This window comes from Botryllus schlosseri, chromosome 6 (assembly GCF_051294905.1).
Source record: "Botryllus schlosseri isolate E-star chromosome 6, Bs_hap1, whole genome shotgun sequence".
Lineage (NCBI taxonomy): Eukaryota > Metazoa > Chordata > Ascidiacea > Stolidobranchia > Styelidae > Botryllus > Botryllus schlosseri.
This window is the reverse complement of record NC_137241.1, coordinates 13,775,138-13,798,848: the sequence shown is the minus strand read 5'-3', so window position 1 is coordinate 13,798,848 and position 23,711 is coordinate 13,775,138. Positions and strand designations below refer to the sequence as shown.

General features: G+C 42.4%; 1 protein-coding gene across 3 annotated transcripts in view; it reads left to right on the top strand.

Moving 5' to 3' along the window:
* Positions 1–23,711, top strand: part of LOC145440281 (uncharacterized) — a 105,980-nt gene that overhangs the window by 46,528 nt on the left and 35,741 nt on the right. For all 3 annotated transcript variants that reach the window (XM_080317842.1, XM_080317843.1, XM_080317844.1), the window contains exons 49-57: positions 6,388–6,539; positions 8,320–8,543; positions 13,081–13,326; positions 17,936–18,094; positions 19,413–19,592; positions 20,294–20,403; positions 21,567–21,980; positions 23,009–23,197; positions 23,381–23,578. In XM_080317842.1, coding sequence (XP_080173968.1) covers positions 6,388–6,539; positions 8,320–8,543; positions 13,081–13,326; positions 17,936–18,094; positions 19,413–19,592; positions 20,294–20,403; positions 21,567–21,980; positions 23,009–23,197; positions 23,381–23,578 — 1,872 coding nt within the window. The remainder of the gene's footprint in view (positions 1–6,387; positions 6,540–8,319; positions 8,544–13,080; positions 13,327–17,935; positions 18,095–19,412; positions 19,593–20,293; positions 20,404–21,566; positions 21,981–23,008; positions 23,198–23,380; positions 23,579–23,711) is intronic.

Below are 23,711 nucleotides of genomic sequence, written 5' to 3'. Positions count from 1 at the left end.
CTGGAAACTAGTCAGTAAATCGCACCAGGCCAACCCATTGCGTCAAAACCCAGTCTGCACTTTGCTGCTTATCGCCGCTGAAACGGGAACTGAGCACATGGATGAACGGATTAACGGTTTCTATACCACAATTCATCCACAGTACACAATTCAAGCTTCAGTGCAAGTTTGAACGTAGGCCTAGTCACGAGGCGCGTTACCGCAAAGTCTGTCGCCTCTGGACAAAACAGGCTACTGTTTAACGGTATTAATAATTTAAGTGATGAAAGTTCTTGGCAACGTGTAGCTGAGCGCAGCCTTGGCTGAAAAAACAGCCATCGCTGGCGTCCAACTAGACGCGGCCGAGCAAATTAGCGGAAAACATCCCTAAGAATGACAGGATGAAATTCATTTGATGCCGAAACTGCTCAACTCGCAACGCACAACTTCAAGATGGTCTGAATATACAGTTAGGGTTGAAGAGAAGATTCCAGTATGAAAACAGCCAAGTAGTTTGAGGCTTGCCGAGAGCGGCGCACAATTCTACATGTTTTGTGACAGGTAGATATAACATCGCTACGCTTTATACTACTCACATCGCAACGCCGTCGCCTGAACAGATGTATGCATTTCATGCACTTTTCATTTACTTGGAATCTGTTCCAATAAAATCTCGTGAGTGATGTAAGGGCAAGGCATTGTGTAGTCTAGCGCAACATCGGCTGGAGAAAACAGCCGCTGCTAGCGTCCAACTGAACGTGACCACTGTGACCAGGCAAAGTCGCAGAAAACAGAGCCAAGAATGATAGATAAAATTAACTTTCCATTCAACAGTCAGCGTCGCCTACAATTGCTCAACATAAGTTCATACTCACCTTCAACGCATAACTTCAAGGCAGTCCCATGCTCATTGCTCACCATCTGAAAATACAATCATGGTTGAAGGTATAGAAAAACAGATAACTAGTTCAAGGCTTGCAGAGAGTCAAACGAGCCATACCAGTTGTCAATACGACTTGAGACGTGTAGAATTCCACCCACTGTCGTTGAAGGCATCGTCAGCGACATCCATATCACATCTCATGAAAGTGTCACACTCATAAGCACCTCGAAATCGTGTGGAAAAACCTAGTCCTGTATTGCGTGGTTCAACTGAGCGAGAAATAAGGTAGTAATGAGTAATGAGGTTCGACTCGAGTCAGCGGAGCTGTGCGGGCTGTACAATCGACTTGGGCTTCGTAGATACGCCCACCGTCGCTTTGCACAACTCAGATAGCAGCACTGTTGCGCTCATCCATACAATCGGTGGATGCAGTTATATTGAAGGCTGATAACAGGACCAATGGCGGATTCGCAAGCGCGAAATGCTACTGCACATGCGCAAATATTCGAGGTCGGCTGTTGTAACAGGTCTACAATGGCTATTCACTTCTTGTCGGTCAATCGGCTGCTGGTACAGTAGCGTGCGCGATGACAGTTCTCGGCAGTGTATAGTCGAGCGCAACATTGGCTGAATGACGGAACAGCCATTGATAGCGTCCAACTAGACGCGATCGAGTAAATGCACCAGAAATCACAGCTATGAGTGATATAGACGAAGTCACTTTCCACGCCAAAGTCAGCGGTGTTAACCATTTGGGACAAATTAATCCTAACACGGGCCTATATTCATTACAGTTCTACGCTAATATAAGTCTTAATTATTCATCCTTTTACTAAGCAATGAAAGTTAAGAACTGTGAGCTAGCTTACGTAGTACCAGGGGAACCGTAACAGTTGTTAACTAGGAACCCGTTCCAATGAATCGTCGTGATGTAAGTTCTCGGTATGGTGTAGTTGAGCGCAACACTGGCTGAAAAGTATCAGCCAATGCTGGCGTCCAACTAGACGAGACCGAGCAAAGCACCGAAAACACACCTATGAAGATTGATGAAATTCACCATAGAATCTATAAGTCAGCGTCCCCATCCATTTCACATCGTGTACCTAATCACCCCGCGACCCAACTCAATGCTTACGTACATCTGAATATTCAGTAAGGGTTGAAAAGAAAATTAATGTTTTCATTTTTTGAGCAATGAGTGAGAAATTAAATAGTGCAGTGAGGTTCGCCTGGAGTCAGCAGAGCTGTGTCAGCTGTACAATCGACTTGGGCTCCGTAGATTCATGCCCACGTCGCTTTGTACAACTCAGATAGCAACGCTGTCGCGATTGTCAATAAAATGGACGTACGCATGTCAATTAAAGTCTGCTTAATAGCGGCATTACCAGGAAAATATTATTTCGCCTGTTCACATATTCCCGCCTCACCAGCACAATATGCTGCTACGGCGCTATGCCGTTACGGCGCATGGGAATTGCATATATTTCGAGGTTTAATTGCGTGTATTCGATCCGAACCTACAAGTCTCACGAACCATAATACGGGATATCGGCCTGGCGTAAATGACAATAGTATAGTCGAAACAACGATAAAGTAACGGCCTCGACGGAAGTTCTTTGCTGCGCGCAGTCGGGCACAGCATTGGCAGCAATAAGAAGCAGCCATTGCTGGCGTCCAACTTGACGCAACTGAGAAAGGGGACTGAAAATCATTACGGAATGTTAACGAATGATAATTCGCTCTAGTATTTAGCCTGGAATCAACGGAGCTGTGGCAGTTATACGTTCGACCCGGGCTTCAAGAATGTTGACATTCGCCCACAGTCGTTACGTACAACTCATGCAGCAACGTTGTCGCGCTTATCCGTAAAATGGGTAGATATACAGGTCGATGAAAGTCTCCATATGGTATGTTTAACCAACACGAATAAATTGCTGTATACGAATTTAACCGAAAGGGCGCGACGGAAGTTCTTTGTGGCGTTCAGTTGAGCGCAGCATTGGCTGAAATATACAGCAGCCATTGCTGGTGTCCAACTTGACGCAACCGAGAAAGAGGGCTAAAATCACTACTGAATGTTAGCGAATTATAAAACTTGCTCAACTATTTGGCCTGAAGTCAACGGAGCTATGGCAGTTGTACATTCGACTTGGGACTTTTGAAATGTAGACATTCGCCCACAGTCGCTATGTACAACTCAAAAAGCAACGCTGTAGGATTCATATTCAAACGCAAAATGCGATGCTAGAAAAATCAATGCTCATCAAGACTATATACCGTCCATCACATCCGCGTTGGAAACGGTCTTCCATGTTACTAGCCTGCAATCACTGCAGACGGGAGTAGAACGCGTTTGTAGTAATGCTCGAAATCCGTACGCGCAGCAAATGATACGACGCCATTTTGTTTTACGCCTGGCGAGAGTAAGTACGTTTGGCAGTCGTTGTCGCTAATTGCCAAGTAAATCGTCTACGGATTGCACAGGTTTATTAGAATATTTGATCCGCGGCTGTTAGCCTATAGCGAAGATTACCGCTTTAAGTTTATAGATTGCTGAAAATCGCGTGAGGTTATCCCGAAAAAGGGCATTATCGCAGTAATACCACGGGGCTGATTGGTAAAAACAAATGTATGCACAAGTGGTATGTGAATTCATACCTGGGTGATTCAGAATTCAACAATTACCGACCAAGCAGCTCCGAAACGCCCAGTTGAATCTTGCTCGGCCAAGCTCCAAGCTTATTCCTGACATGAGAAAACCAATCGCATTAATAAAAGAACGAACATTATTCCGTTCTACTACGCACGTACCTTGCGATATCATTTTGAAGCTCACAAGCCCACCTCGGTCTTCAAGTCGATAGCTGAGAGGAGTAATATTTCTTGGCGTATGATTGTCGTTTAGAATGTCCGCGTACTTAATAGTTTGTAATTGGAAATTTTTTCCTGTGCGCGCGAAGAAAAAAATTGATTAAGCCATGATTACGAATTAACTCTTACAGCGCAGTGGGCGCTAAGTCCAGGCGCTGGACGTTACGGGTTAATTGTGCAATTCTATCATTCGTTGTACGAGTAAGTGCAGAGGATATTCCAGTTCCGATTTGATGTGCCTAGTGTTGAAATGCACATTCCGATGAAGTGTGTCACGTGACTACATTGCGGAGCTAACTGAAGAGTTCGGTACTGCGGACCCTATTCTGACTGTAATCTTGGGAAAACTAGGTATTCTAATATCCCAGTTAACGCAGGCTCCATGCTTCATGATGTGCGCTGTCGGGCACAACTTAATGAATAGGGACTATCTTAACAATCGTGAATGGAATAACTTGAGGCGCTGCTACCGATGCTTGACAGTAACTCTTCCGATTTTAGCAGGTTGCAATTGAGGGAATGCTTATGGAATCTTTAGTGCGGGCGATCGCGTAACCTTTGATTGTTGGCTAAGTCAACGTCTGAGTTATATCACACATATACCGAACTGATACGTGGCGAGATAGCGTAGTAGTGTAATCCACTGCTACAGCACCAATGGGTTGTGCGTTCGAGTCAGTCCGAGGCCGACTCCAGAATACCTACTTAATTGTGTAAGGTTTATGTACGCCATCTCATCCGCGTAAGCGTTGTCTTACAAAAAGCCTAGAAGTGGGCCGTGCTTACAAGTCCGCAGATACGGAATCAAAAATAAGGAATATCGGCATGGTGTGAATGACCATAGTGGTCGACGAACACCATGAACACCATGAATACCACAATCATACAAACAAATACGAACTGATCTGATCTAATGCGCATTAGCACTAAGCAGTGTTTTTAAAAACGTCTAGAACTGTACAGCGCAGTCGATAGAAACGGAATCAATATAACCAATATTGGCCTTGTGTAAATGACAATTGTAGTCGAAAAACAACATGGATATCAGAATAACACCAACAACATATATACCCGGTGTTGTTCTCCGCACGTTGCTCGAGCAAGTTTTAGTATTGATAAAGTACGGCTCGCGAAGGCGATCGATTTGCGTTAAGGAAAGCGAACGGAATCGTGGTCGTGCGGGTGAACGAAGTTGTTTGTAACAATCATTTTGATTGCGCCATGACGAGTTTGATCCTGAGCCGTTCGGGAAAAACAAAGCGCGTAGACATAGCGGCGCCGATCGGCCGAGCACAGGCGCCATCAAGTCTCTTCTTTTTGAGGTATCCCGCTGCTCACACCTGGCATTACGTACGAACTGGCGGCAATTGCTGCAAGTTGCAGGTGTTGAATGTACAAAACTTCTTGTCTTTACCATGGGAAAACAAAGGCACAGCCAAATGTATATATGCATCTACATGCTGTCTATTTATGTACCTTCAATGGTAATTTGCCAAACCCGTCTTTACCACTGCCGAATGGTTATACAGTATTTGCTCACTACCTCGTAATGTATCTGTGAAGCTGTCATTGTTAAAAATATCTTGACCACCTTAAATTTTATTCAGTCCTTTCGAATGTATCATCCTTGATACGTAGATGTATGTTTGGTAGGGATGGTGTGAACGTGAGGTTCACGTTCGCGTTCTGTGTGTGAACCTCAGAAATTTGGAGGTTCACGTTCACAAATGAACCTTGGTAGGTTCTGCTCTGTGAACCTTTTCCATATGTTAAAATTTTCACTTCATTATAACATCTTTGGTTGAAATTTATTGCATTTCAACTGCGAGCCACTCTGTGCATGGCGCTGGCTGCCTAAAAATATCAACACTAAACGAGCATGCACCTTGACAATCTTGAAAATGTTACTTGCTTTGTTACAAAAGTTTGCTCGGAATATCCACCTTACCGTTAGTGAATATTTGGTGACTCTCTGCTGCGAGCTTGACCCGCAATCACACAACATCAAGAACGAAATACACTACACCCAGGTAGTCAGCAAATCATGCTTATTCAATCAGTCAATGAAATTGGTGTCGTTGTCTGATGTAAAAAATCTAGCTGGCGTACGGGTCAATCTTGATTCCGTATGTTTATTATATAATTAAAACCAAATCCGTGCGATTGGCTACTGTTGCATAACTTGTTAATGGGGTAGTTCGCAATATCGTTAGCAAGCATAGAAAACCGTTTTACGCTCTGCTCAATATCAACGTACCAATACCCAGACGCTGAATACGTTGTCCGGTCTCGCATAGTCCGTTATGGCGTAAGCTAATATCACTTGCAAGTCCTCGTCGAAATTGTTGGTAGAGCAACGAAAGATATATCAGTTGATTGCCCCATTGGATACATTTGACGATGTTTAAACCGTCAATATGTACTTCAGCATTGTGGCATTATGTGGCGCGAGTAGTCGCAAGGTCTCGTGTACAATAATATAGGCTGTCACTTCACTGTAATGTAGGGTTGGAATTAGCAATGACGTTCGCGTTCACACAGAACCTTTCAAAAAGGTTCGCGTTCACACGAATCTGAACCTTTCAGAGGTTCACACCATCCCCAATGTTTGGTATTGATATTATTTCCGTATCCTCATGGCGATGTGTATTCAGGCGACGAAAATGTGATATACGCGTCCGCGGATGCCTGCGCTACGGAAGCCGCTCTGATGCTACAGTGGCACAATACAACGTTGCTGAAAGATGTCAACGGCAGTCTGTGTCTTGCAACGGTGGAAATCGCGACTCGTGTCGATTATATACAGGTGGGAGTAGTTTAAGGGGGTTTGTTGTCGAGTTTCTATCATTGCCATTCACTGATTCACCAACACCAATTTCGTTACAAGTGGTGTCGTTCTACAGTAGGGCCAATTTGCATTCTCCAAAATGATAGCGAATCCATCCGTGCGACGATTGTCGCTTGGTGAAATTTGAAACCCATGAAGTATACGCTGTGGCTTCTTGATACTCAAGTTATTATAATCGGTAGCGTTCATCAAATACCCGGATACCGAACAGCGGCAAGTATTTCATTAGTCATTTCGATGTTACATTAATCACGGCATCGCGATGCCAAAACTCAATTTGAAGGGACATGTACCTTTTGTGCTGTCGGTACGTGCGCCCGTAGTGTATAACTTACTAATATGGCGCGTCACGCAATATATATACTGTTGATAATACCATGTGTAGTGTATATCGGCGGAAGCGAGCCAAACCACTAAAACTGACCCGTGTAAAGGGATGGCTCGCAATCGAACAAGATTACCTCGATAGCGTGCGCACAGATATTCGTAAGTCCGGCGTTGCTAACTAATGCGTGTGACTCGTTGCCTTGATGCTTCCTGCGCGTGTAGTGCAGTGGTTCCCATCTTTTTCGGCTTGTGGAACGCTAGAAAAATTAATCATCGAATCATCGCGGCACACTCACAAGAAACACTTACATGTTCATTGCTCACATATCCACCATGGTGCAAATGACAATCAAATTGTGATTGCACTCACGATGGAATAGGAATTGGAAGGAAACATCAAAATCACTCTTGTACACAGCGTTTCAGAAAACGCGCCTTTCGTAAATCAATGAGCTGTTGTTCTTTGCAAACGATTGCTTGATTTATGGCTTTCAACTGGATTGACTACCCATCTATATATGTGTTTACAGCAAATCCTTAGAGGAGTATTGTTGAAATGTAACTTCAATTCCAGACAGTATGCTCGTGATTTACGGCACGATTCCTTGTTTGTGAGTTGATTTGAAACGAATCACAGTATTTTGTCCAGACGCAGCAGCCCAATTTTGATGCGGACATTACCCTATTCATCGACAATTCCATGGTTCATTGGTTGGTTTCATGGACATTGGACATGGTCACATTTATCAGCATGCTGAAGAATTCGGGCCGCATTCAAGTCTCATTTTGCTTGTCTGCATGCCTCATCTTTAATATTACACAGGGTTCTTCCAAAATCCCAGCAAGACTCGCGGCACACATATTGGGTAACACTGGTGCAGTGTGTCGCGCGGTCACTTCATTCGCTAATTATTACCCCGCGCGTTTTCTCGCACATACAGTCAAATATCAGATTGTTTGTCACAATGACGGATTGTTACTAATTTCACGTGTACTTTAACGAACGAGCAAACTGAAATTAAAAAGAATTGTTGCTGAATTGTGCAAAATCATTGAAATCTAGGCTAACCCAAAAAGCAACACTTGATACAGAATTACAGATCAGTCCAATAGAGGTCGATTGTAATGCAGCAAGCACAGCTCTTCTGCATTCTCATCCGGTAAACTTGCCCAGCAAGTGTTAAATCTGCCGAGGATCGCCCTTTGCGTCCTCGATTTCTTGATATTGATAACAAGGAGCATTGAATGTCCAATATTTTTGATATAAAGTATCGGCCGCGGTATCGACCTTCATAGGCTGGGAAAGTTCCTAATCTCGGCGGCGATAATCGGCCAGGTCAATAAATCGGTAGACCGCTAGTTTCGACGCCTTTCTATCTTTACATTGCGTCGCAAAAACTCTACATTTCAGAACATCGTTTTAAAAGACTGCGACCAGTCAGACGCGTCTCAGCACTGGCACTGCGGACCGCAAGGTCCCGGTACACGCTTTCTCGGCACCGACACCACTATAGATGTATTCGCGTCCATCAAAGCGTACGACCGGAAAGCCTTCGTGACTCATGACGAAGAGGATTGGTTGGAATGGATCGACTACGTGGAGAAAGATAGTCCGAATGAACATGAACTTTGCAGGTACCGACAGACGTGGTCAGGGACGATTTAGCCTACTTCTGCCCTCATAGATTACTCAAATAGGTTCGCTTACTCACACTATGGTTGTGATTTGGACCAGTGGTTCTCAACCTTTTTGACCCCGCCGACCGGTGAACCTTCAAAAATCTATATATTAACTGAAATGTAATATTGAAAGCTTCATTTCATGCTGCCTTTTTGAGATTAGATGTGTATACCTGGCTCCATTGATATTTCTGCAAGGCGAAGTTCGCGAAGTCCTGTTAGTTAAAGCCATCTTTACAACGCCTAGGCTCGGGTGGGTGTCTGATTTCAAGGACTACTCCAAGTCGTTTCTACACCTTCCTATCTTTTCACGATATCGCAGTCTTGTGGTGTTTTGAATTGATGAAAATTCCTAGTAAATTAAACTGAAGTAACTTGATTGCGATTGTTCGGTGTCCTTTTAAAAAAATGCGACTTTGCTGTTACCTGTAGCCTCTATTATAGTACCAAGTGTCGCTTAATTGCATTGTCGGAATATAATGATGTTTGTTTGAACGTCTTCGTAGCTTTGGTATGTAACTCGTCCGAAACGTAAGCTGCTTTTAAACAGTCTCGTACTTCGTGCAACACTTGGCACCATCGTGACGAACCCCAAAATAGTACAAGAACTTTCTATTTACGACACGATGCAGAAACATACGTTCTAAACTTCTAAATCAATATAAATATAAAAATAAAATTAATAGACAAGCGTCCAAATTCTTGCATTTTGGAAATGAGATATAAAATTCGAGTATATTTGGCGGACCGGCGGGTTACTCGCCACGGACCGGCGATTTAGACTGTTTCTACTTTCTGTTTGTTAGGTGAACTACTAACTTTTTACGCTTAGGATTATGAATACTAGAAACAAGGTTTGGGCGGTGTCTTCAGAAAGCGTAGAAGTGGCCGTGCCAGTAGTCGGCAGTGAAGGAATCATGTAAGAATATCGACCTGGTGTAATTCACGACAGCGGTCGAAAGGCACAATGAAAACCGCATACAAACAAGCTTTGGGATGAGTTTGCATCACTATTACGACGGCAATTATCACGCGAACCGCATGAAACGCAGTGGCGAGATAGCGTAGTGCTATAATCCGCATTTGCAACACCATTGGGTTGCGGGTTCGAGTGGTCTACTCCGGACCGTGGTCTACTCCGGAGTTACTGCATAAGTGTTGGAGGTTTATGTAGGCTCCTCCTCGCCATCTCATCCGTGTAAGAGGTCTCTTATAAAAAGCCTAGACTTCGGCCGGCGACAGCTACGGTTAAAAATGAAGAAAATTGGCCTGGTGTGAGTGAACATAGTAGGCAACAAACACCATGAATAGTTAATACCACAAACTGCAACAACCGCGTGACCCTGTAACCCCTGTATCGCGATAACTAAATATATTTTAGAAGATTGTACCAGTCATGCAACGTGTTGCGTCCAAGCGAGGCGTACTCGTTAACTATAACACGGAATTAAGTGAATGGCGAATCCGATTTGTCCTCACGAAGAGGGTTCGTGATAAATTAAGCTTAGCCTGGCCGCATTTAATTTTCTGCTCAATTAGTCTCTTTTCGGCCACGGACTACTGCTATCATAGTAGCTTTCGCGTCTCCGGTGTACTGGGTTTCAGAGGTGTTCACTGTTCAGTAACAAAGTACACCTACTTTTCGGATTCCTCAAGTAGATTTTCCCGACTTACACTTGGCACTCGATAGGCTTTGTTAGTTAATTTTGTCGAGTGGATATCAATCTTGATAAACATCCTGATTGCGACCTATATGTAGTTCAGCGGTTAATTTACTATGTCTGGCATTTGAAATTTGAGCAGTGTGTGTAGTGACGTCACAATGGCACGCGGTTGTAAACAGCGTCGCCGTTCCTGTATTAGCGGAACAATTCGGCAATCAGCAGATACGTGAATATGCAGCATTCAAAGTTTCAAACCTGTATCATTCATATTTTGCGCATTACCGTCGTTATTATTATTATTATTATTGTTTGGGTAAAAATTATCACCGTTATCACCGTTAAGGCCATGTGCGGGGCGGACTTGAAATTCTAGTCGTAATACGAAATTAGAGACAATTACTTTTAAAAAACAAGTCAAAGCATTTACAATGCGATGGAACACAAAATCTTAAGGCTATATGCGGAAACCCTTGGAGATATTGACCACGCCACAGAACGAACTCCGCGAAGCATCTACAGATAGTGGTCGTTGTTATAACATCAGCATTGAATGGCACATTCACAGTTATTTTGTTTGACGTGGTGCATCATGCAAAATGATGATCAGTCTTAGGAAGGTTTGATGATTTCTAAGGCTGTGTGCGATATGAAAATGGTGTGCTGAACTTCAAATAATACATATAGTGAGTGGAAAAAAACAGGCATTTCTCTCATTTACTGGGCTAGGTAAAATGGCGGCACTCAAATTATTGGGGAATTCCTCATTAGCTGATTCTTTTCAGCTAGAAATGCGCACAGATGCAAAGGGCGATTTACAGAAGAATGCAGCTAGAATACGCTTTTAAGGTGTAAGGCATGGGGAAACGTACTGCGACCGCGACTTTTTGAATGTCGGTCAATTCCGAACAAGCCTAATCAGCACGCAGTCCGCCCGTTGTCTGTAAACGGTATCGCTGTCTTCACTTAAAAAGTATTTGCGCAACAGTCGATATTTACGTCACTGAATGTCCGGCGCGACAAGATGGTGCGACCTATCATCGCTTGTATTCTAAATTCCCAGCATCTCGAACATTGCTATGTTGCAATAATCATGGCGTCGCGATGGTAAAACTCAAATTTCAAGGCGCATACTTAATTTTGATTTGACACCGCTATCTAAATTGCGTATGGCGATATCATTATCCTGCCCGTGTGTGTCGCGCCAATCAATGCATTAGCTGATTAATATTAATGTTGCTCCACGCAGTGGCTCGCAAATGCAGTCAAATATTAAGTTATTTGTAATCTTTTTCATGTCACAATGTCGGACTGAGTATTCCTGTCGCCATTCGTCAAGCCGTGGTAGGCCGAAAAATTAAGGTTTCGTGTTACGGCGACGGTACCAGGCATAATTTGCGTGAACGTGGATGTGTGTGTATTACAACATTCATCGTATTTTAGACGTCAGTCCTCGCGTATTTCGGTTGTTTTGTCTATAGACTCTATGCGGTTGCGCTCGAGATTACCGGACCACGATGTTACAATTTATTTCGCCTACAGACGTATATCACTGGCGCGTTATATGTTATATTCTGTAACTTTTCATTCGGTGTACAATGCTACATGCCTCGTATTTACATGTTCTAAGGGACAAGGTGAATGTTTCATTGAAAGACTACTCCAAGTCGTTTCGACGCCGTCCTATCATTTCATTTTGTCGCAATCCTGTGTTGCAATGAATCGGTGAAGTTATATTGAACCGTACTGAACCGCCACATTCACTTCAACAACATTCATAAGTTGAAGCCCGAAAATCGTTGCGAGAGTGAGAGATTGTGCACTTGCTTGTTCGATAATGATTGAAGTTGCACGGGTTGACAGGTAATCAAGAAGCGCGTGTTCGCTAATTGCTTTGTAATATCACAGGCGTGGTTCAGCGGTTGCCTGTGATCTGAAGGCGGTCGCCGATTTGCCGACTAGCGCTCCCAGCGGAGATGATAATGTCTTTGCGTTTATTGCGATACTAAAGGCAAATCATATCACCTATGCTGGAAAATCTATGGCTATTTCAATAAGTCCTAGCCGGCGAATTATATCAATCACGAAACACATTTACTGTTCAAAGTGCTGTATTGAGTTTTGTCGACTTGAATCTGTCACTAAATTGCTGTTGGTTGGTACTGGTCAGCGACCTGGTGCCTTTCACTTTTTAGTCAGTTATAGAATTCAAAGTAGGCAATTTATTTTCAGTTATTGAACTTTTCATGTAGAAATTTACACCCTCATATGCGAAGTCGTATTAGCGACCGTTTCTGTTAGCTTCTGTTTCTAGCAACAGAATACAGCTCCATAATTGCACTAATTCGTGGTACCATTCGTCACTCTGCACTATCCTAGGATCTTGAACTGTAACTCATGTTGTCACAATCTACTTTTCCAGCATATAATTGCATGCCTCACTCTTGTCATTCTTTACTGGAAGCACGACATGCCTTGGAAGTCTCTTTTGTGCACCTTTGATTCTGTGAAGTAGTAAGCAATTTTGGAACATGTTTGCACCACTTTTTTGAGTGAAATTGTCACGGCAACTGGGCAAACAGGTAACTGAGTTTGAGTATGCTTGGGAAAACTGCGGCTATTTGTATTGTCTTTCAATTTCAAAAGTAACCAATCACCTGCTAAAAGCATGTGACCACCCCCAACCGAATCTAGTTTTCTGGAACTGCTTACTTGAGTAGTTTTCCGAAGTTTGATTTTGCACTTCAAGATGTTTTGACATATCTTGCAAATCGCTATTTCTACTTGAATAGCAACGCTATCAACTTTGACCTTCTTTGCCTTAATTTCAGATATAAAAATAGGGAGATGACGCAAACCACCGCTTGCACCCACACTGGAGAGTGGCATCCCGACCCGTTGAAATCAATCGACTGCGTTCCACTCGTGTGTGAACCGCCGCCTGCCCTTGAACATTCAACTCTTGAGTTTGTTGGTGACGGAGGGTTTCCGGACATCATACCGTACGCGTCCTCCATCCGATACACGTGTGAGGAAGGGTACGCGCAATTTCTGGGACGAAACAGCTTTGTGGCGAGGTTTGTGTGCCTGTGATATATTGTCTTGTGTTCCATGTAACTAAAAAGATTCGTCTTACGATTTTGCTAATGGGAATTGTCCAGAGGTTGTCGGTGACGGAGTACTTCTACTTTGCAAAGTACTCAAGTAGATTTTGACTACTAGCGCCACTTGTTCTAGAGGGTATGGTTCTAGCCTACTTGTAAGTTTTCAGTTGACTTGGCAAAATTAAGGTCTGTTTTAAATGTGTTGAAAGTAGTTTTGACCTGTCTGCAAATTTATGCGTCACTTGATAATGTGACCATCTCTGGTTACCGGTAGTGTGTTTTTTATATATTTTCATTAAGCACTGTAGCGGTCGATGCAACGACTTGTTGCGAAGACACGCTGGTATGGTGCTTGATTGGAGTCGACACTACAGCTACAGTTCCCGTTGTACGCACTAGTTCGCTGACTAATGACCGCTCTGAGTACTCTTGCAATCCTGATCACACACGCAGATCCAAGAAGCTTTCTTTACTAGCACAGAACAGCCAAATAGTAGTAATTAGTGGTCAGAAACTTGTAGATTTACCAGGTTCAAATCATACTGCAATATATTAACGAATATAGAAAGAACAAAGTTAGATGTATCTAATTGCCTGTATACGACTCTGTGACTTAAGAGCGCGAGCACGCTACAATGGCGATCTGGCGATCTCTCAAAGCACGTGCTCTGCAGACTACTTTATCGATACGAGATTAAGGTCGTGGGAAATGAGGTTAGGCGCAGTTCTGCGCGGGGAGATTACTGGCACCCTGCTGGGACAGCTGTTACAATCCCCACTTAAGGACATTTTTGTGCAACACAAAATGTCTTTACAACTATTTTCGTAAACAATGTGGCTCCATGTCGGGACTTTTACAAACATTACATCGAACACAAAGGGAGAAATAGACCCTAACAGGCAACAAAGACAGGCAAATACTAATAACATACAAGATACAACATATAGCGATAATACAAAACAGACAGTGATAATATGAGACCAAAACACCGATTATACAACATCAATCACCCACAGTCTTATACTCGGACACTTCGATACAATTTGAAACAGCGGGAGCAGAGCACGTATGCAAGCTAGTTAAATGTAACTTTCCACATTTCGCACAAACTACGCGTTTGGGACAATCTTTACCATGGTGCATTCTAGTACATCTTTCCCCACATCCATAACATAAAAACTTGTCACGCATAAATGATATTCGTTCAGAATACGGTAAATCCTCAAAATCCACACAATCTGGGATATGGTGGTCATTTTTTCCACAAAACATGCAATTATATTCGTCTGACATAACATTAGTTCCAAATGCAACACATGGCCTATCACGGCCATACTTTTGAGCAGATTGCGTGATATTACTATTTCGGTTTTCGTTCAACATTCTGAATTCCGGCATATTTTGAAGCTCTGACTGATCTCTTACAAATGACACGAAATACTCAAAGGGTGGGTAGCAATTTTGATCATTGGTCTCCACTTTGTATTGAAACACTTTAACGCGCCACTTCTCGACCAGTGACGGAGGTAACTTCTTCACCACATACATATGACTTGACGAGTAATCAAGAATGCCTAACTCTGGCACAAACCTTCTGTTCACAAAAACTTGCTCCAAGAAATCAGAGAATTCTTGCAGCCCAAGTCTATCATTTTCCTTTATATGACGCCAACCTTTCAATTTATCTAGGAAGGCCAGCCCAACAACGACAGGGCTTCCATACCTACTTCGCAAGTCACTTATTGCTTTTCGATAGGATTCCTCAGAACCACGCAGAAAATAACATTTCACAACTTTCAGCGGGCCCGGACCAAGATGTTGTTTCAACAAATTCATCTTTTCATGAACACAATACACTCTATCTTCAACTAACGCTTTAAACGAATTTTCCCATTCCATATAATTAGTTTCATCGCCATCAAAAACCCAAACTTTTATATCAGGTATTCGCGTCAACGGTTTCATGTTGTTTTGACGATCAATTGGTATATCGATAGATTGATTAACGGGCATCTTTACAAACGTGTTTCGGCCGGTTTCTTCCGGTTCAACATGTCGGACGTTGTTCATTTGCACAGGAGTTTTATCAATAACTGGGCCGTAGGATACGGGTTCACTAGATTTGACATTACATTGACTTACTTCAGGATACACACGAGGGTTACTAATAACAAAGTTTTGTACCTTCTCTTCCGAATTCAATACGGGAACCTTACTCCGTATATCTGTATAACTTGGTTCTTCACGTACGACATCTTCATCGTCATCAAAACCAAAGGAGTTTTCCTCTCTTTCAATTTGCTCGCAAACTGCGATCACGGCTTCTTTTTCAGCAATTTGACTCTTCAGAGCCAATTGCGACAACTTTGCTTCATCTTCAACTAACTTTTTTTTCATTTCAGCTTCTTGTTCCGCAAATTCCAGTCTTGCTTTCAAAGCGGCTGTTTCTTTTTGGTGATCATAAATTTGCTGTTTGTGACTGGTGCGACTGTTCTGCGTGTGACGGCTCGATCTCGAGCCGGCTCCAGATCTCGCGCGGCTACAGACGGATCCATTTTCGGATGGAAGCATCATGAAGTCCGCAACGGCTTGCCGGATTCTTTTAAAATCTATTTCAACCAACCTCAGACTGTTGGTGAAATCTTTTGTTTCCGTACTTTCAGCGTGATTTGAAATAATTTCTTCAGTAATTTTCTTCATTTCGTTTCGATGGCTAACAACTCTTTTCATTTCTTCACGTACTTCCTCTTTATTTGCGCATAGCGCCATGGCAGTCTCAGTTGCGTCCAAATATCTTTCAACTTCGCCTTTTGTTTCATGGAACTGACGTTCAAGTTCAACCAATCTCTGATCGAATCCATGGAAAGTGCCGTCACTACTGGTTGGATCGTCAGAACCCACTGACTTGCTCTTCGCGGGGCTCTGGTCCACATTTTCTTTTTTGACACTTCCACGTTCGTCTTCAACATTCTCTGAACTTGATGGAACTGGGCAGCCAGCACTCTCTGACGTTGCCACAGTTTGACTTTGTACGGCTGAGCAGTCAGCTTTCTCTGGCATTGCTGCAGCTTCCATTACTTTCAACTTCTCCGACTTTCAACTTTTATTTGTGACTGGTAAAGTTTCTGACTGTAGCGGTCGATGCAACGACTTGTTGCGAAGACACGCTGGTATGGTGCTTGATTGGAGTCGACACTACAGCTACAGTTCCCGTTGTACGCACTAGTTCGCTGACTAATGACCGCTCTGAGTACTCTTGCAATCCTGATCACACACGCAGATCCAAGAAGCTTTCTTTACTAGCACAGAACAGCCAAATAGTAGTAATTAGTGGTCAGAAACTTGTAGATTTACCAGGTTCAAATCATACTGCAATATATTAACGAATATAGAAAGAACAAAGTTAGATGTATCTAATTGCCTGTATACGACTCTGTGACTTAAGAGCGCGAGCACGCTACAATGGCGATCTGGCGATCTCTCAAAGCACGTGCTCTGCAGACTACTTTATCGATACGAGATTAAGGTCGTGGGAAATGAGGTTAGGCGCAGTTCTGCGCGGGGAGATTACTGGCACCCTGCTGGGACAGCTGTTACAAGCACTGTACCAGAGGTGATTAGTAGGGCGGTTTGTTTACCTAAAACGGAATATTTTCAGATAAAAAATCAAAATTTTGACATTTTTTTACCTCAAAAACTTGTTTTTGACAAAATTTTGCCCTCATGTACGTAAATTAAGTGTTTTCACACATTATGTTAGAAATGTACTACTTATCTTCATTTCTAGTTGGAACTGTCTGTCCTTACAAAGTAGTTTGACCTGAAAAACTGACAAATTTTTATGTGAAAACACTTTATTTAACCGAAATCCGGACCTATGAAGAATTCCAGTAGTTACATCACGCATTACGCTAGAAATAATTAAAATTTGGTATAGTACAACGAAAGATACTTTCCTACATTCTCGGGTAGAAAGTGCCTGTCTTTACTAAGTATCTTGCCAAGAATTGAGAAAGAACGTTCAACAGCAGCAGTTGTTGGCTGGCAACACTGAAGTTGTGCGTACACTGCTGGTGACACACCTTGTTGCTTCATTCTGACAACATTCATAATTTTTCATCATGCACTTCTTGATATAAGAACCAATGCCCATGCAGTCTTGCTTCAGTTAGAATAATGCAGTACGTTGAGCATAATACCATGTCAACCTATTTGTGTCATTTGACCGTTTATGATTCACCATGAGCAGATAATGGGCTACGAGCTGTAAAATGTCAAGTGATGAGTTCACCGACAGTGCAAACATCTATGATACAATTTTTTGACCTTACGCTACAATTTTGACCAAATTTTGACTTTTTTTGACATGTCAAAAAAAATTCCCACAGTGATTGGTAACGAAGTACTTTGTTCTTTGTTCTGGATTGCCGTGTTAGTACTTTGGAACTCCACTTTTCACAAATACGAATCACAACTTTGAAATGCAAAGTTAACAAGCAATTATGTATGTTTGTACACAACTGTAATATACCTAATTCGCAATGCATCCGCATCTTTTACTAGCGTGCGTCTTATTTACAGTTGCACGGACAGCGGCCGATGGTCACCAGATCCACGAACTTTACCGTGCCTTCCAACGCTTTGCCCAAGATATGTACCTCCCACGAACAGCATTGTCACCAAAGGATCGCTAGATAACGATTATCATTTTCCTAAAGAAATACATGTTCGTTGTCCTGAGTAAGTAATGCACCTAGCTTGCGACATGCTATGATACGAATTTTGAATTTCAGGGTCATAACCTTACTGACCATCAAGAGCATTCAAATATTTGTGGTATTCAGCCAAATTAGATTTGGAAAATGATAATTCAAACACATTCGGTGTCTTGGTCTTAAATTCTTCCATCATACCTAATCTATAACATACCAGACTACATGCTATCAATCGTTGTAATGATCATACAATAATTCACTTGACAGTAAACTGGCATATTCGTATTAAGATACTACTTTTGACCACTTTCAAAGATTATAATTACAAAATAACAATTATAATTAGCAATTATTATTGCTAGGTTGCATGACTCAATAAAACACCCTTTCATTTGTTATTGACTTGAACGGCATAGGTGGAAGATTCAGTGTGTTTGAGTGTGTGTGTAATTCAGTGTATTATTTACCCTACTCCTGGAATGTAAAGGATGATAATGTAATGATGGTGTCCAGTGTCTAATTTTGATCAAGTAATGTGCATTGTCATATTCATGCAAAGAGTTTTTTTTTATTGCGTTGCTGTGAACGTGTGAGCACTGTTCGAAACTAATGTAAATGGTTTAGGTATGTGAGGTTCATTCCAATTTCCTGAATGAAATTGCTGTAGTAGACTTAAGTAAAATATGATGTATTGAACACAACTCCACCAGTGGTCAAACGCTTTGAATTTATACTATTAGGTGTTTTCACTAGGCACACAATGCTATTCTTAACAAAGTTGTAGTGATGCATTTATTAAAACCCAAATACTTTTCGCAGTTCAAGAGTTATCGGCACACTAATGGGATTCGAACAGATTCAAAAGTAAAGCCAATATTGCAAACTATGACGGTAGAATTTGCTCTGTAACAATGACAATAACAATCTCCGAAGTATATGGCGCAATAATAGCTACGCTTAAGGTAAAAGCGACAGACCACATAATAAGATAAGCGGCACCGGAGAAGTCTTCGAGTTTTAATAAATGTATTCTTTCAATAGAAGAATAGGACATTTGTATATTTGTCCTTGATGTTATTGCGGCATATACACCAACTTTGAGAAACCTGAAATGTGCGTATACCGCCAACAAAGGAAGGTACAGAAATAGCCTTGTAAGGCTTTCAAATCTTGCACCACCCTTCCATGCTATCCCGGAAATGCTGAGCGGCCAGTGGGGAAGCTATGATTACAAGGTCTTTTGTCTGACCCGGTCAAGGATTGAACCCATGAGTCGGACGCTCCACCATTATGCTATCTTGATGTTGTGATGAAACTAGTCTACATGTTTTCGTTTCTTCCAGTGGTATGATGTTCCGAAAAGGGATCTACAGCTTGGTTGCTAAATGCACTTCGGACGGCGAATGGGAGCCTACTATCCCGGATACCGAATGTGAAGAGATGTACTGTCCTGAATTGCCCGAAGTTAAAAACACGGTCGTCGACAAAGTCGCAGATAAGTTTACGTACAAGACAGTTGTGAGGTACGTGCAAAATATTTTCACTTTATCTTTCGATATTGGGCGGAAGCTCAAGAAAAGTACTCAAAAGCTTGTTAACACGAAAGTGTTTGAATAAATATTCCGATTTGTCAACTCACAGTAATCAAATATACCCTAAAACAGTGTTGCTCAACTCTGTCAACTGACCAGCTGCTGCCAAATATATATGAATTTGATTCTCAATTCGAATACGTATGAGGTTGAAGGCTTGTCCATTAATTGAAGAAATAAGCTGTAATGGAACGCTTTCCGACATGATCTAGGGTTCATGGTCTACTTTCGACTTATATTATGTCACAATATTGCAACTAGCCTAGCCTACAGTTTGTTTAGGTCCAGTAATACGTGACAGCTAACAATTCTTTTGTAACATAATTTGAGGAAATTCGTCAGTACGATGTAACAGTATTACAGAATCTAGCAAACAGTGAAATCGCAATTCTTTCAAGAGAAACCCCAACAGTCAAACCGAGTTGTTGGTTTTAACAGGAGTTTACCTTGTAGAAAGTTCGTTAGAACCACATTACATTCTGGGCTGATTAGTCCGCCAGCCGGAAAAGGTTGAAAACCACTATTGTAAAATGAATGTGAAGTCCTGAATATTTCCTGTTCTGAAGTAACACAAGGGTAGGGTGTGGCCAGTATTTATTGTATCCACACAGAATAATGATATTCATTTTCAGATACACTTGTGCAGTAGGCTACTGGTACAGCCCCGGCGTGACCTGGAAAGAAGCGTTTTGCGAAAAGACTGGTTTCTGGGAGCCGGACCCGACTGGGTTTGTTTGTATCGGTACGATTCTTGCGATCAATAATCATGATCAATGTTCCCTCTCATTGTTGACGTGTCTGCGCGCTCACCAACTCACTGCCCGGTCCCTTGGACAACAGTGCGTAACGACTAAAAAATGGTCATCACTTCGGATTTTTTGTGGGCAGCTTGGATTTTCTGTGCGCGGAGACCGTGTCAGCACAACGCAATTGCGCATGTGCGAAGCTTAGAGGGAACATTGATCATGACACTGGCATTTGGCATTGTACTTTTGTACTGGATTAATTTATTACAGTTCTGCTTGAGCACTAAAAAATACTGAACTTTACACTCGTTAATCTGGCATCGACCCAATTCTGCGCAGTTAATATTGCGGTGGCATTGACTTCCTTTTTGAATTATATTCAAAAGTCTCGCTATACACTATCTCTGCGCCTACGTCATTATGAAATCGAGTGATGTATTGCGATGGTCAGATATTGTTTACAAACTATTACAACTATGGGGTAGGCATACTACCTAGCTCCATACAGGGTTCAGACAGCAAAAACAACCAATTGGTCATGGTTCTATGTATTCCTCGCATATGTGGTGAAGTAATCATCGTAAGTACTCAAATAGAAGGAGGAGTAATCAGGGTTGTAACAAGGTGCCGAGTCACATCTCAATTTTACTTGTATAGTTTTGACTCGAGTTATTTTCTTTACATCGAGTCCAGTCCGACGGTAAGTCAGGGTTCAATGGTTCAAGTCCGAGTCACAGTGTTACGACTTGAGTCCAAGTCATCGTGCTCACTGTTCATTTTCGAAATGAACCCGAATATTTTTGACTGACACTCGTCAGGGGTAATCGTCAGCAACTAGTCCTGTCTGCCAAAAATATTCAGGTTCATTTCAATATGAATACACTATTGAATTGGAATGCCAATAATGTAGTACCGTTCATTTACTGTTCGTCGAAGTTACAATGAAATGCTGCTCAGGGCCCTCTGAGTCTCGAGTACAGGTCGAGTCAATACACAAATTGCCTCAAGTCGAGTGATTCTCGAGTTAGAGTCATTACAACCCTGGAAATAACATTACAAAATTCCATTCAATTACAAAGATGCATTCCTGTCTTCTCTCTATTGCAATCTTGCAGTGTTTAGAAATAATCAATTTTCCTAATAAACGCGGATTTTCCAGAGAGAGCGTGCAGGGAGCCGGATCCAATCCCATTCACCTTACGTGACGGCGACGAACCCGACAAAGAGACGGGCGAGTATGAATTTGGCGACATGATTTACATCAAGTGCGAAAAAGGCCGCGAATTCGACGACGGCATCAGGAAAGTGGCCGTCACTTGTCGGGAGGACGCGATGTGGCATCCCAACCCGGACTATCTGAAATGTGTCGAGCTGGTGTGCCCGATGCCGAGCCCGGCGCCGGAGAATGGATTTCTGGTCGGGGATCATTTTGTGGCAGGGTCGGAAGTGATGGTGCAGTGCTACGACGGTTACTACGTGTCTGATGAGGACGGTGTTTTGGAAACCACGGTTATGGTTACGTGCGATTATTCATTGGCATGGAAACCGTCTCCGTCTTCTGTAATCTGCCACCGTGAGTATGGGAATATTTGAAAACTTCTGTATCAATTGGTACACGGCAGTATTTTTCATCGTAAATATTCCTTTTTATGAGTAGTGGTTGGTGTAGGCTTGATGGCAATTGTTGCGCACCAAGAAGTTACGTAGTTCCGAGTCACAAGTCAATCTCACTTTCATGGTTTTGACTCGAGTCAAGTCGAGTCATTTTCAATTCACCACCGAGTCAAGTCCAAGTCATTATGTTCACTGTTTAGTTTTGAGTTCAATCCGTTTCAACACACTTTTTCAACTCTGCTCAAGTGACGTAGAATAGATCACATTCACAATATCATAATTTTTCTCAGTCCTAACAGTTTCTGGCCGTATTTTCCAAGTATCAGGACTGATAGACGAAATACGTTACCAATAATCTGGTGACTTTACTATTCTTCGAAGTTACAACGAAATCTCTGTCTTGGCCGTCCTAGTCTCGAGTCGTGCGACTTGGTTCGAATCATGCACAATCGTGACTCAAGTCGCTGCCCTGGTGGTCAGTGATGAAGTACTTCCACTTTTTCCATGTACTCAAGAGTGCTCAAGCCTATTTGCAATACTTCCTCAAGGCGTTTTGTTTTTAAGGCTACTTGCACTTTTATTCACATTTATTTTGTAAATCAAAAAGAGCTTTGGGATATGCTATTATGCTTGCATCATTTTACTTGTAATGTCATTGCTCATTCATGTTAGTCACAAAGATGCGAGCTGCAATTTCAAACGGGGCCTCCTTTGAATGACTTCAACCAAATCTACTCTTGAAACTGCTTACCGGAGCACGGCACCTTTCAATTCTTCATTTTCTGCCTCTACTTCAACTAGATTTGATGTGTCCTTTGATGTGTCCCTACTTCTACTTGTAATTGAGTGGAAATTTATGGCGTCACTTCCACATCAGCGTACAGCGTGGATCTGGAAACACTTGTGAGCTCGTCTGATTCATTCTCGGTTCCAAATCAATTTTAGGCAGATTTGAATTCTCGATTTTGAGACTGAAAATGTTTTCAGCCATTGCCTGCGACGAGCCGCCCGCCGTGCCCAATGCAGATATTGTGAAGCATGGACGTTTTTTGGGTAGCCACACTCAGTACTCCTGCAAGATTGGATACTGGATTCGAACGTCTGTTTACTTCTTTGTGAGCCAATGCAGCAGCGACATGACGTGGCAGCCTGAGCCGTCAACATTTACCTGTGAAGGTACTTGCTTTACAGTTTTGTTAGTATTTGTTTATGCTTTTCATCCTCAGAATGTTTATAGTTGCAAAAATTATAACCAAAACATGCGGGGTTAATAATCCCGGCCATGGGGTTCAATGTTATTTAACTCTGACTTCATAGCCCTGTGTATAACACGTTTCGAATTATCACTGCCCATTACAGTGGTGACTTGTAATCACCCGGGAACGGTCAATAACGGTATCGTGAGCGTCGAAAGGAATCCCGCGCAATATCAGGAGATCGCTGTGTTAGAATGTCAACCGGGGTTCTGGGTGATGGGATATTTTAAGACCAGCATTGAACTAGAATGCAACGACAAAGGAACGTGGGAACCGTCTCCCGGAATGATGAAATGCATTGGTAAGTCAAACTTACTATGACTGTACGTTAGATCTTGACACAATCGAACAGCCCCCAGTAAGACACACCCGAAGCATTCGAATGTGTACCTTTTATCTAATCACAAACGAAATGACGCCAGTTACACTCTATC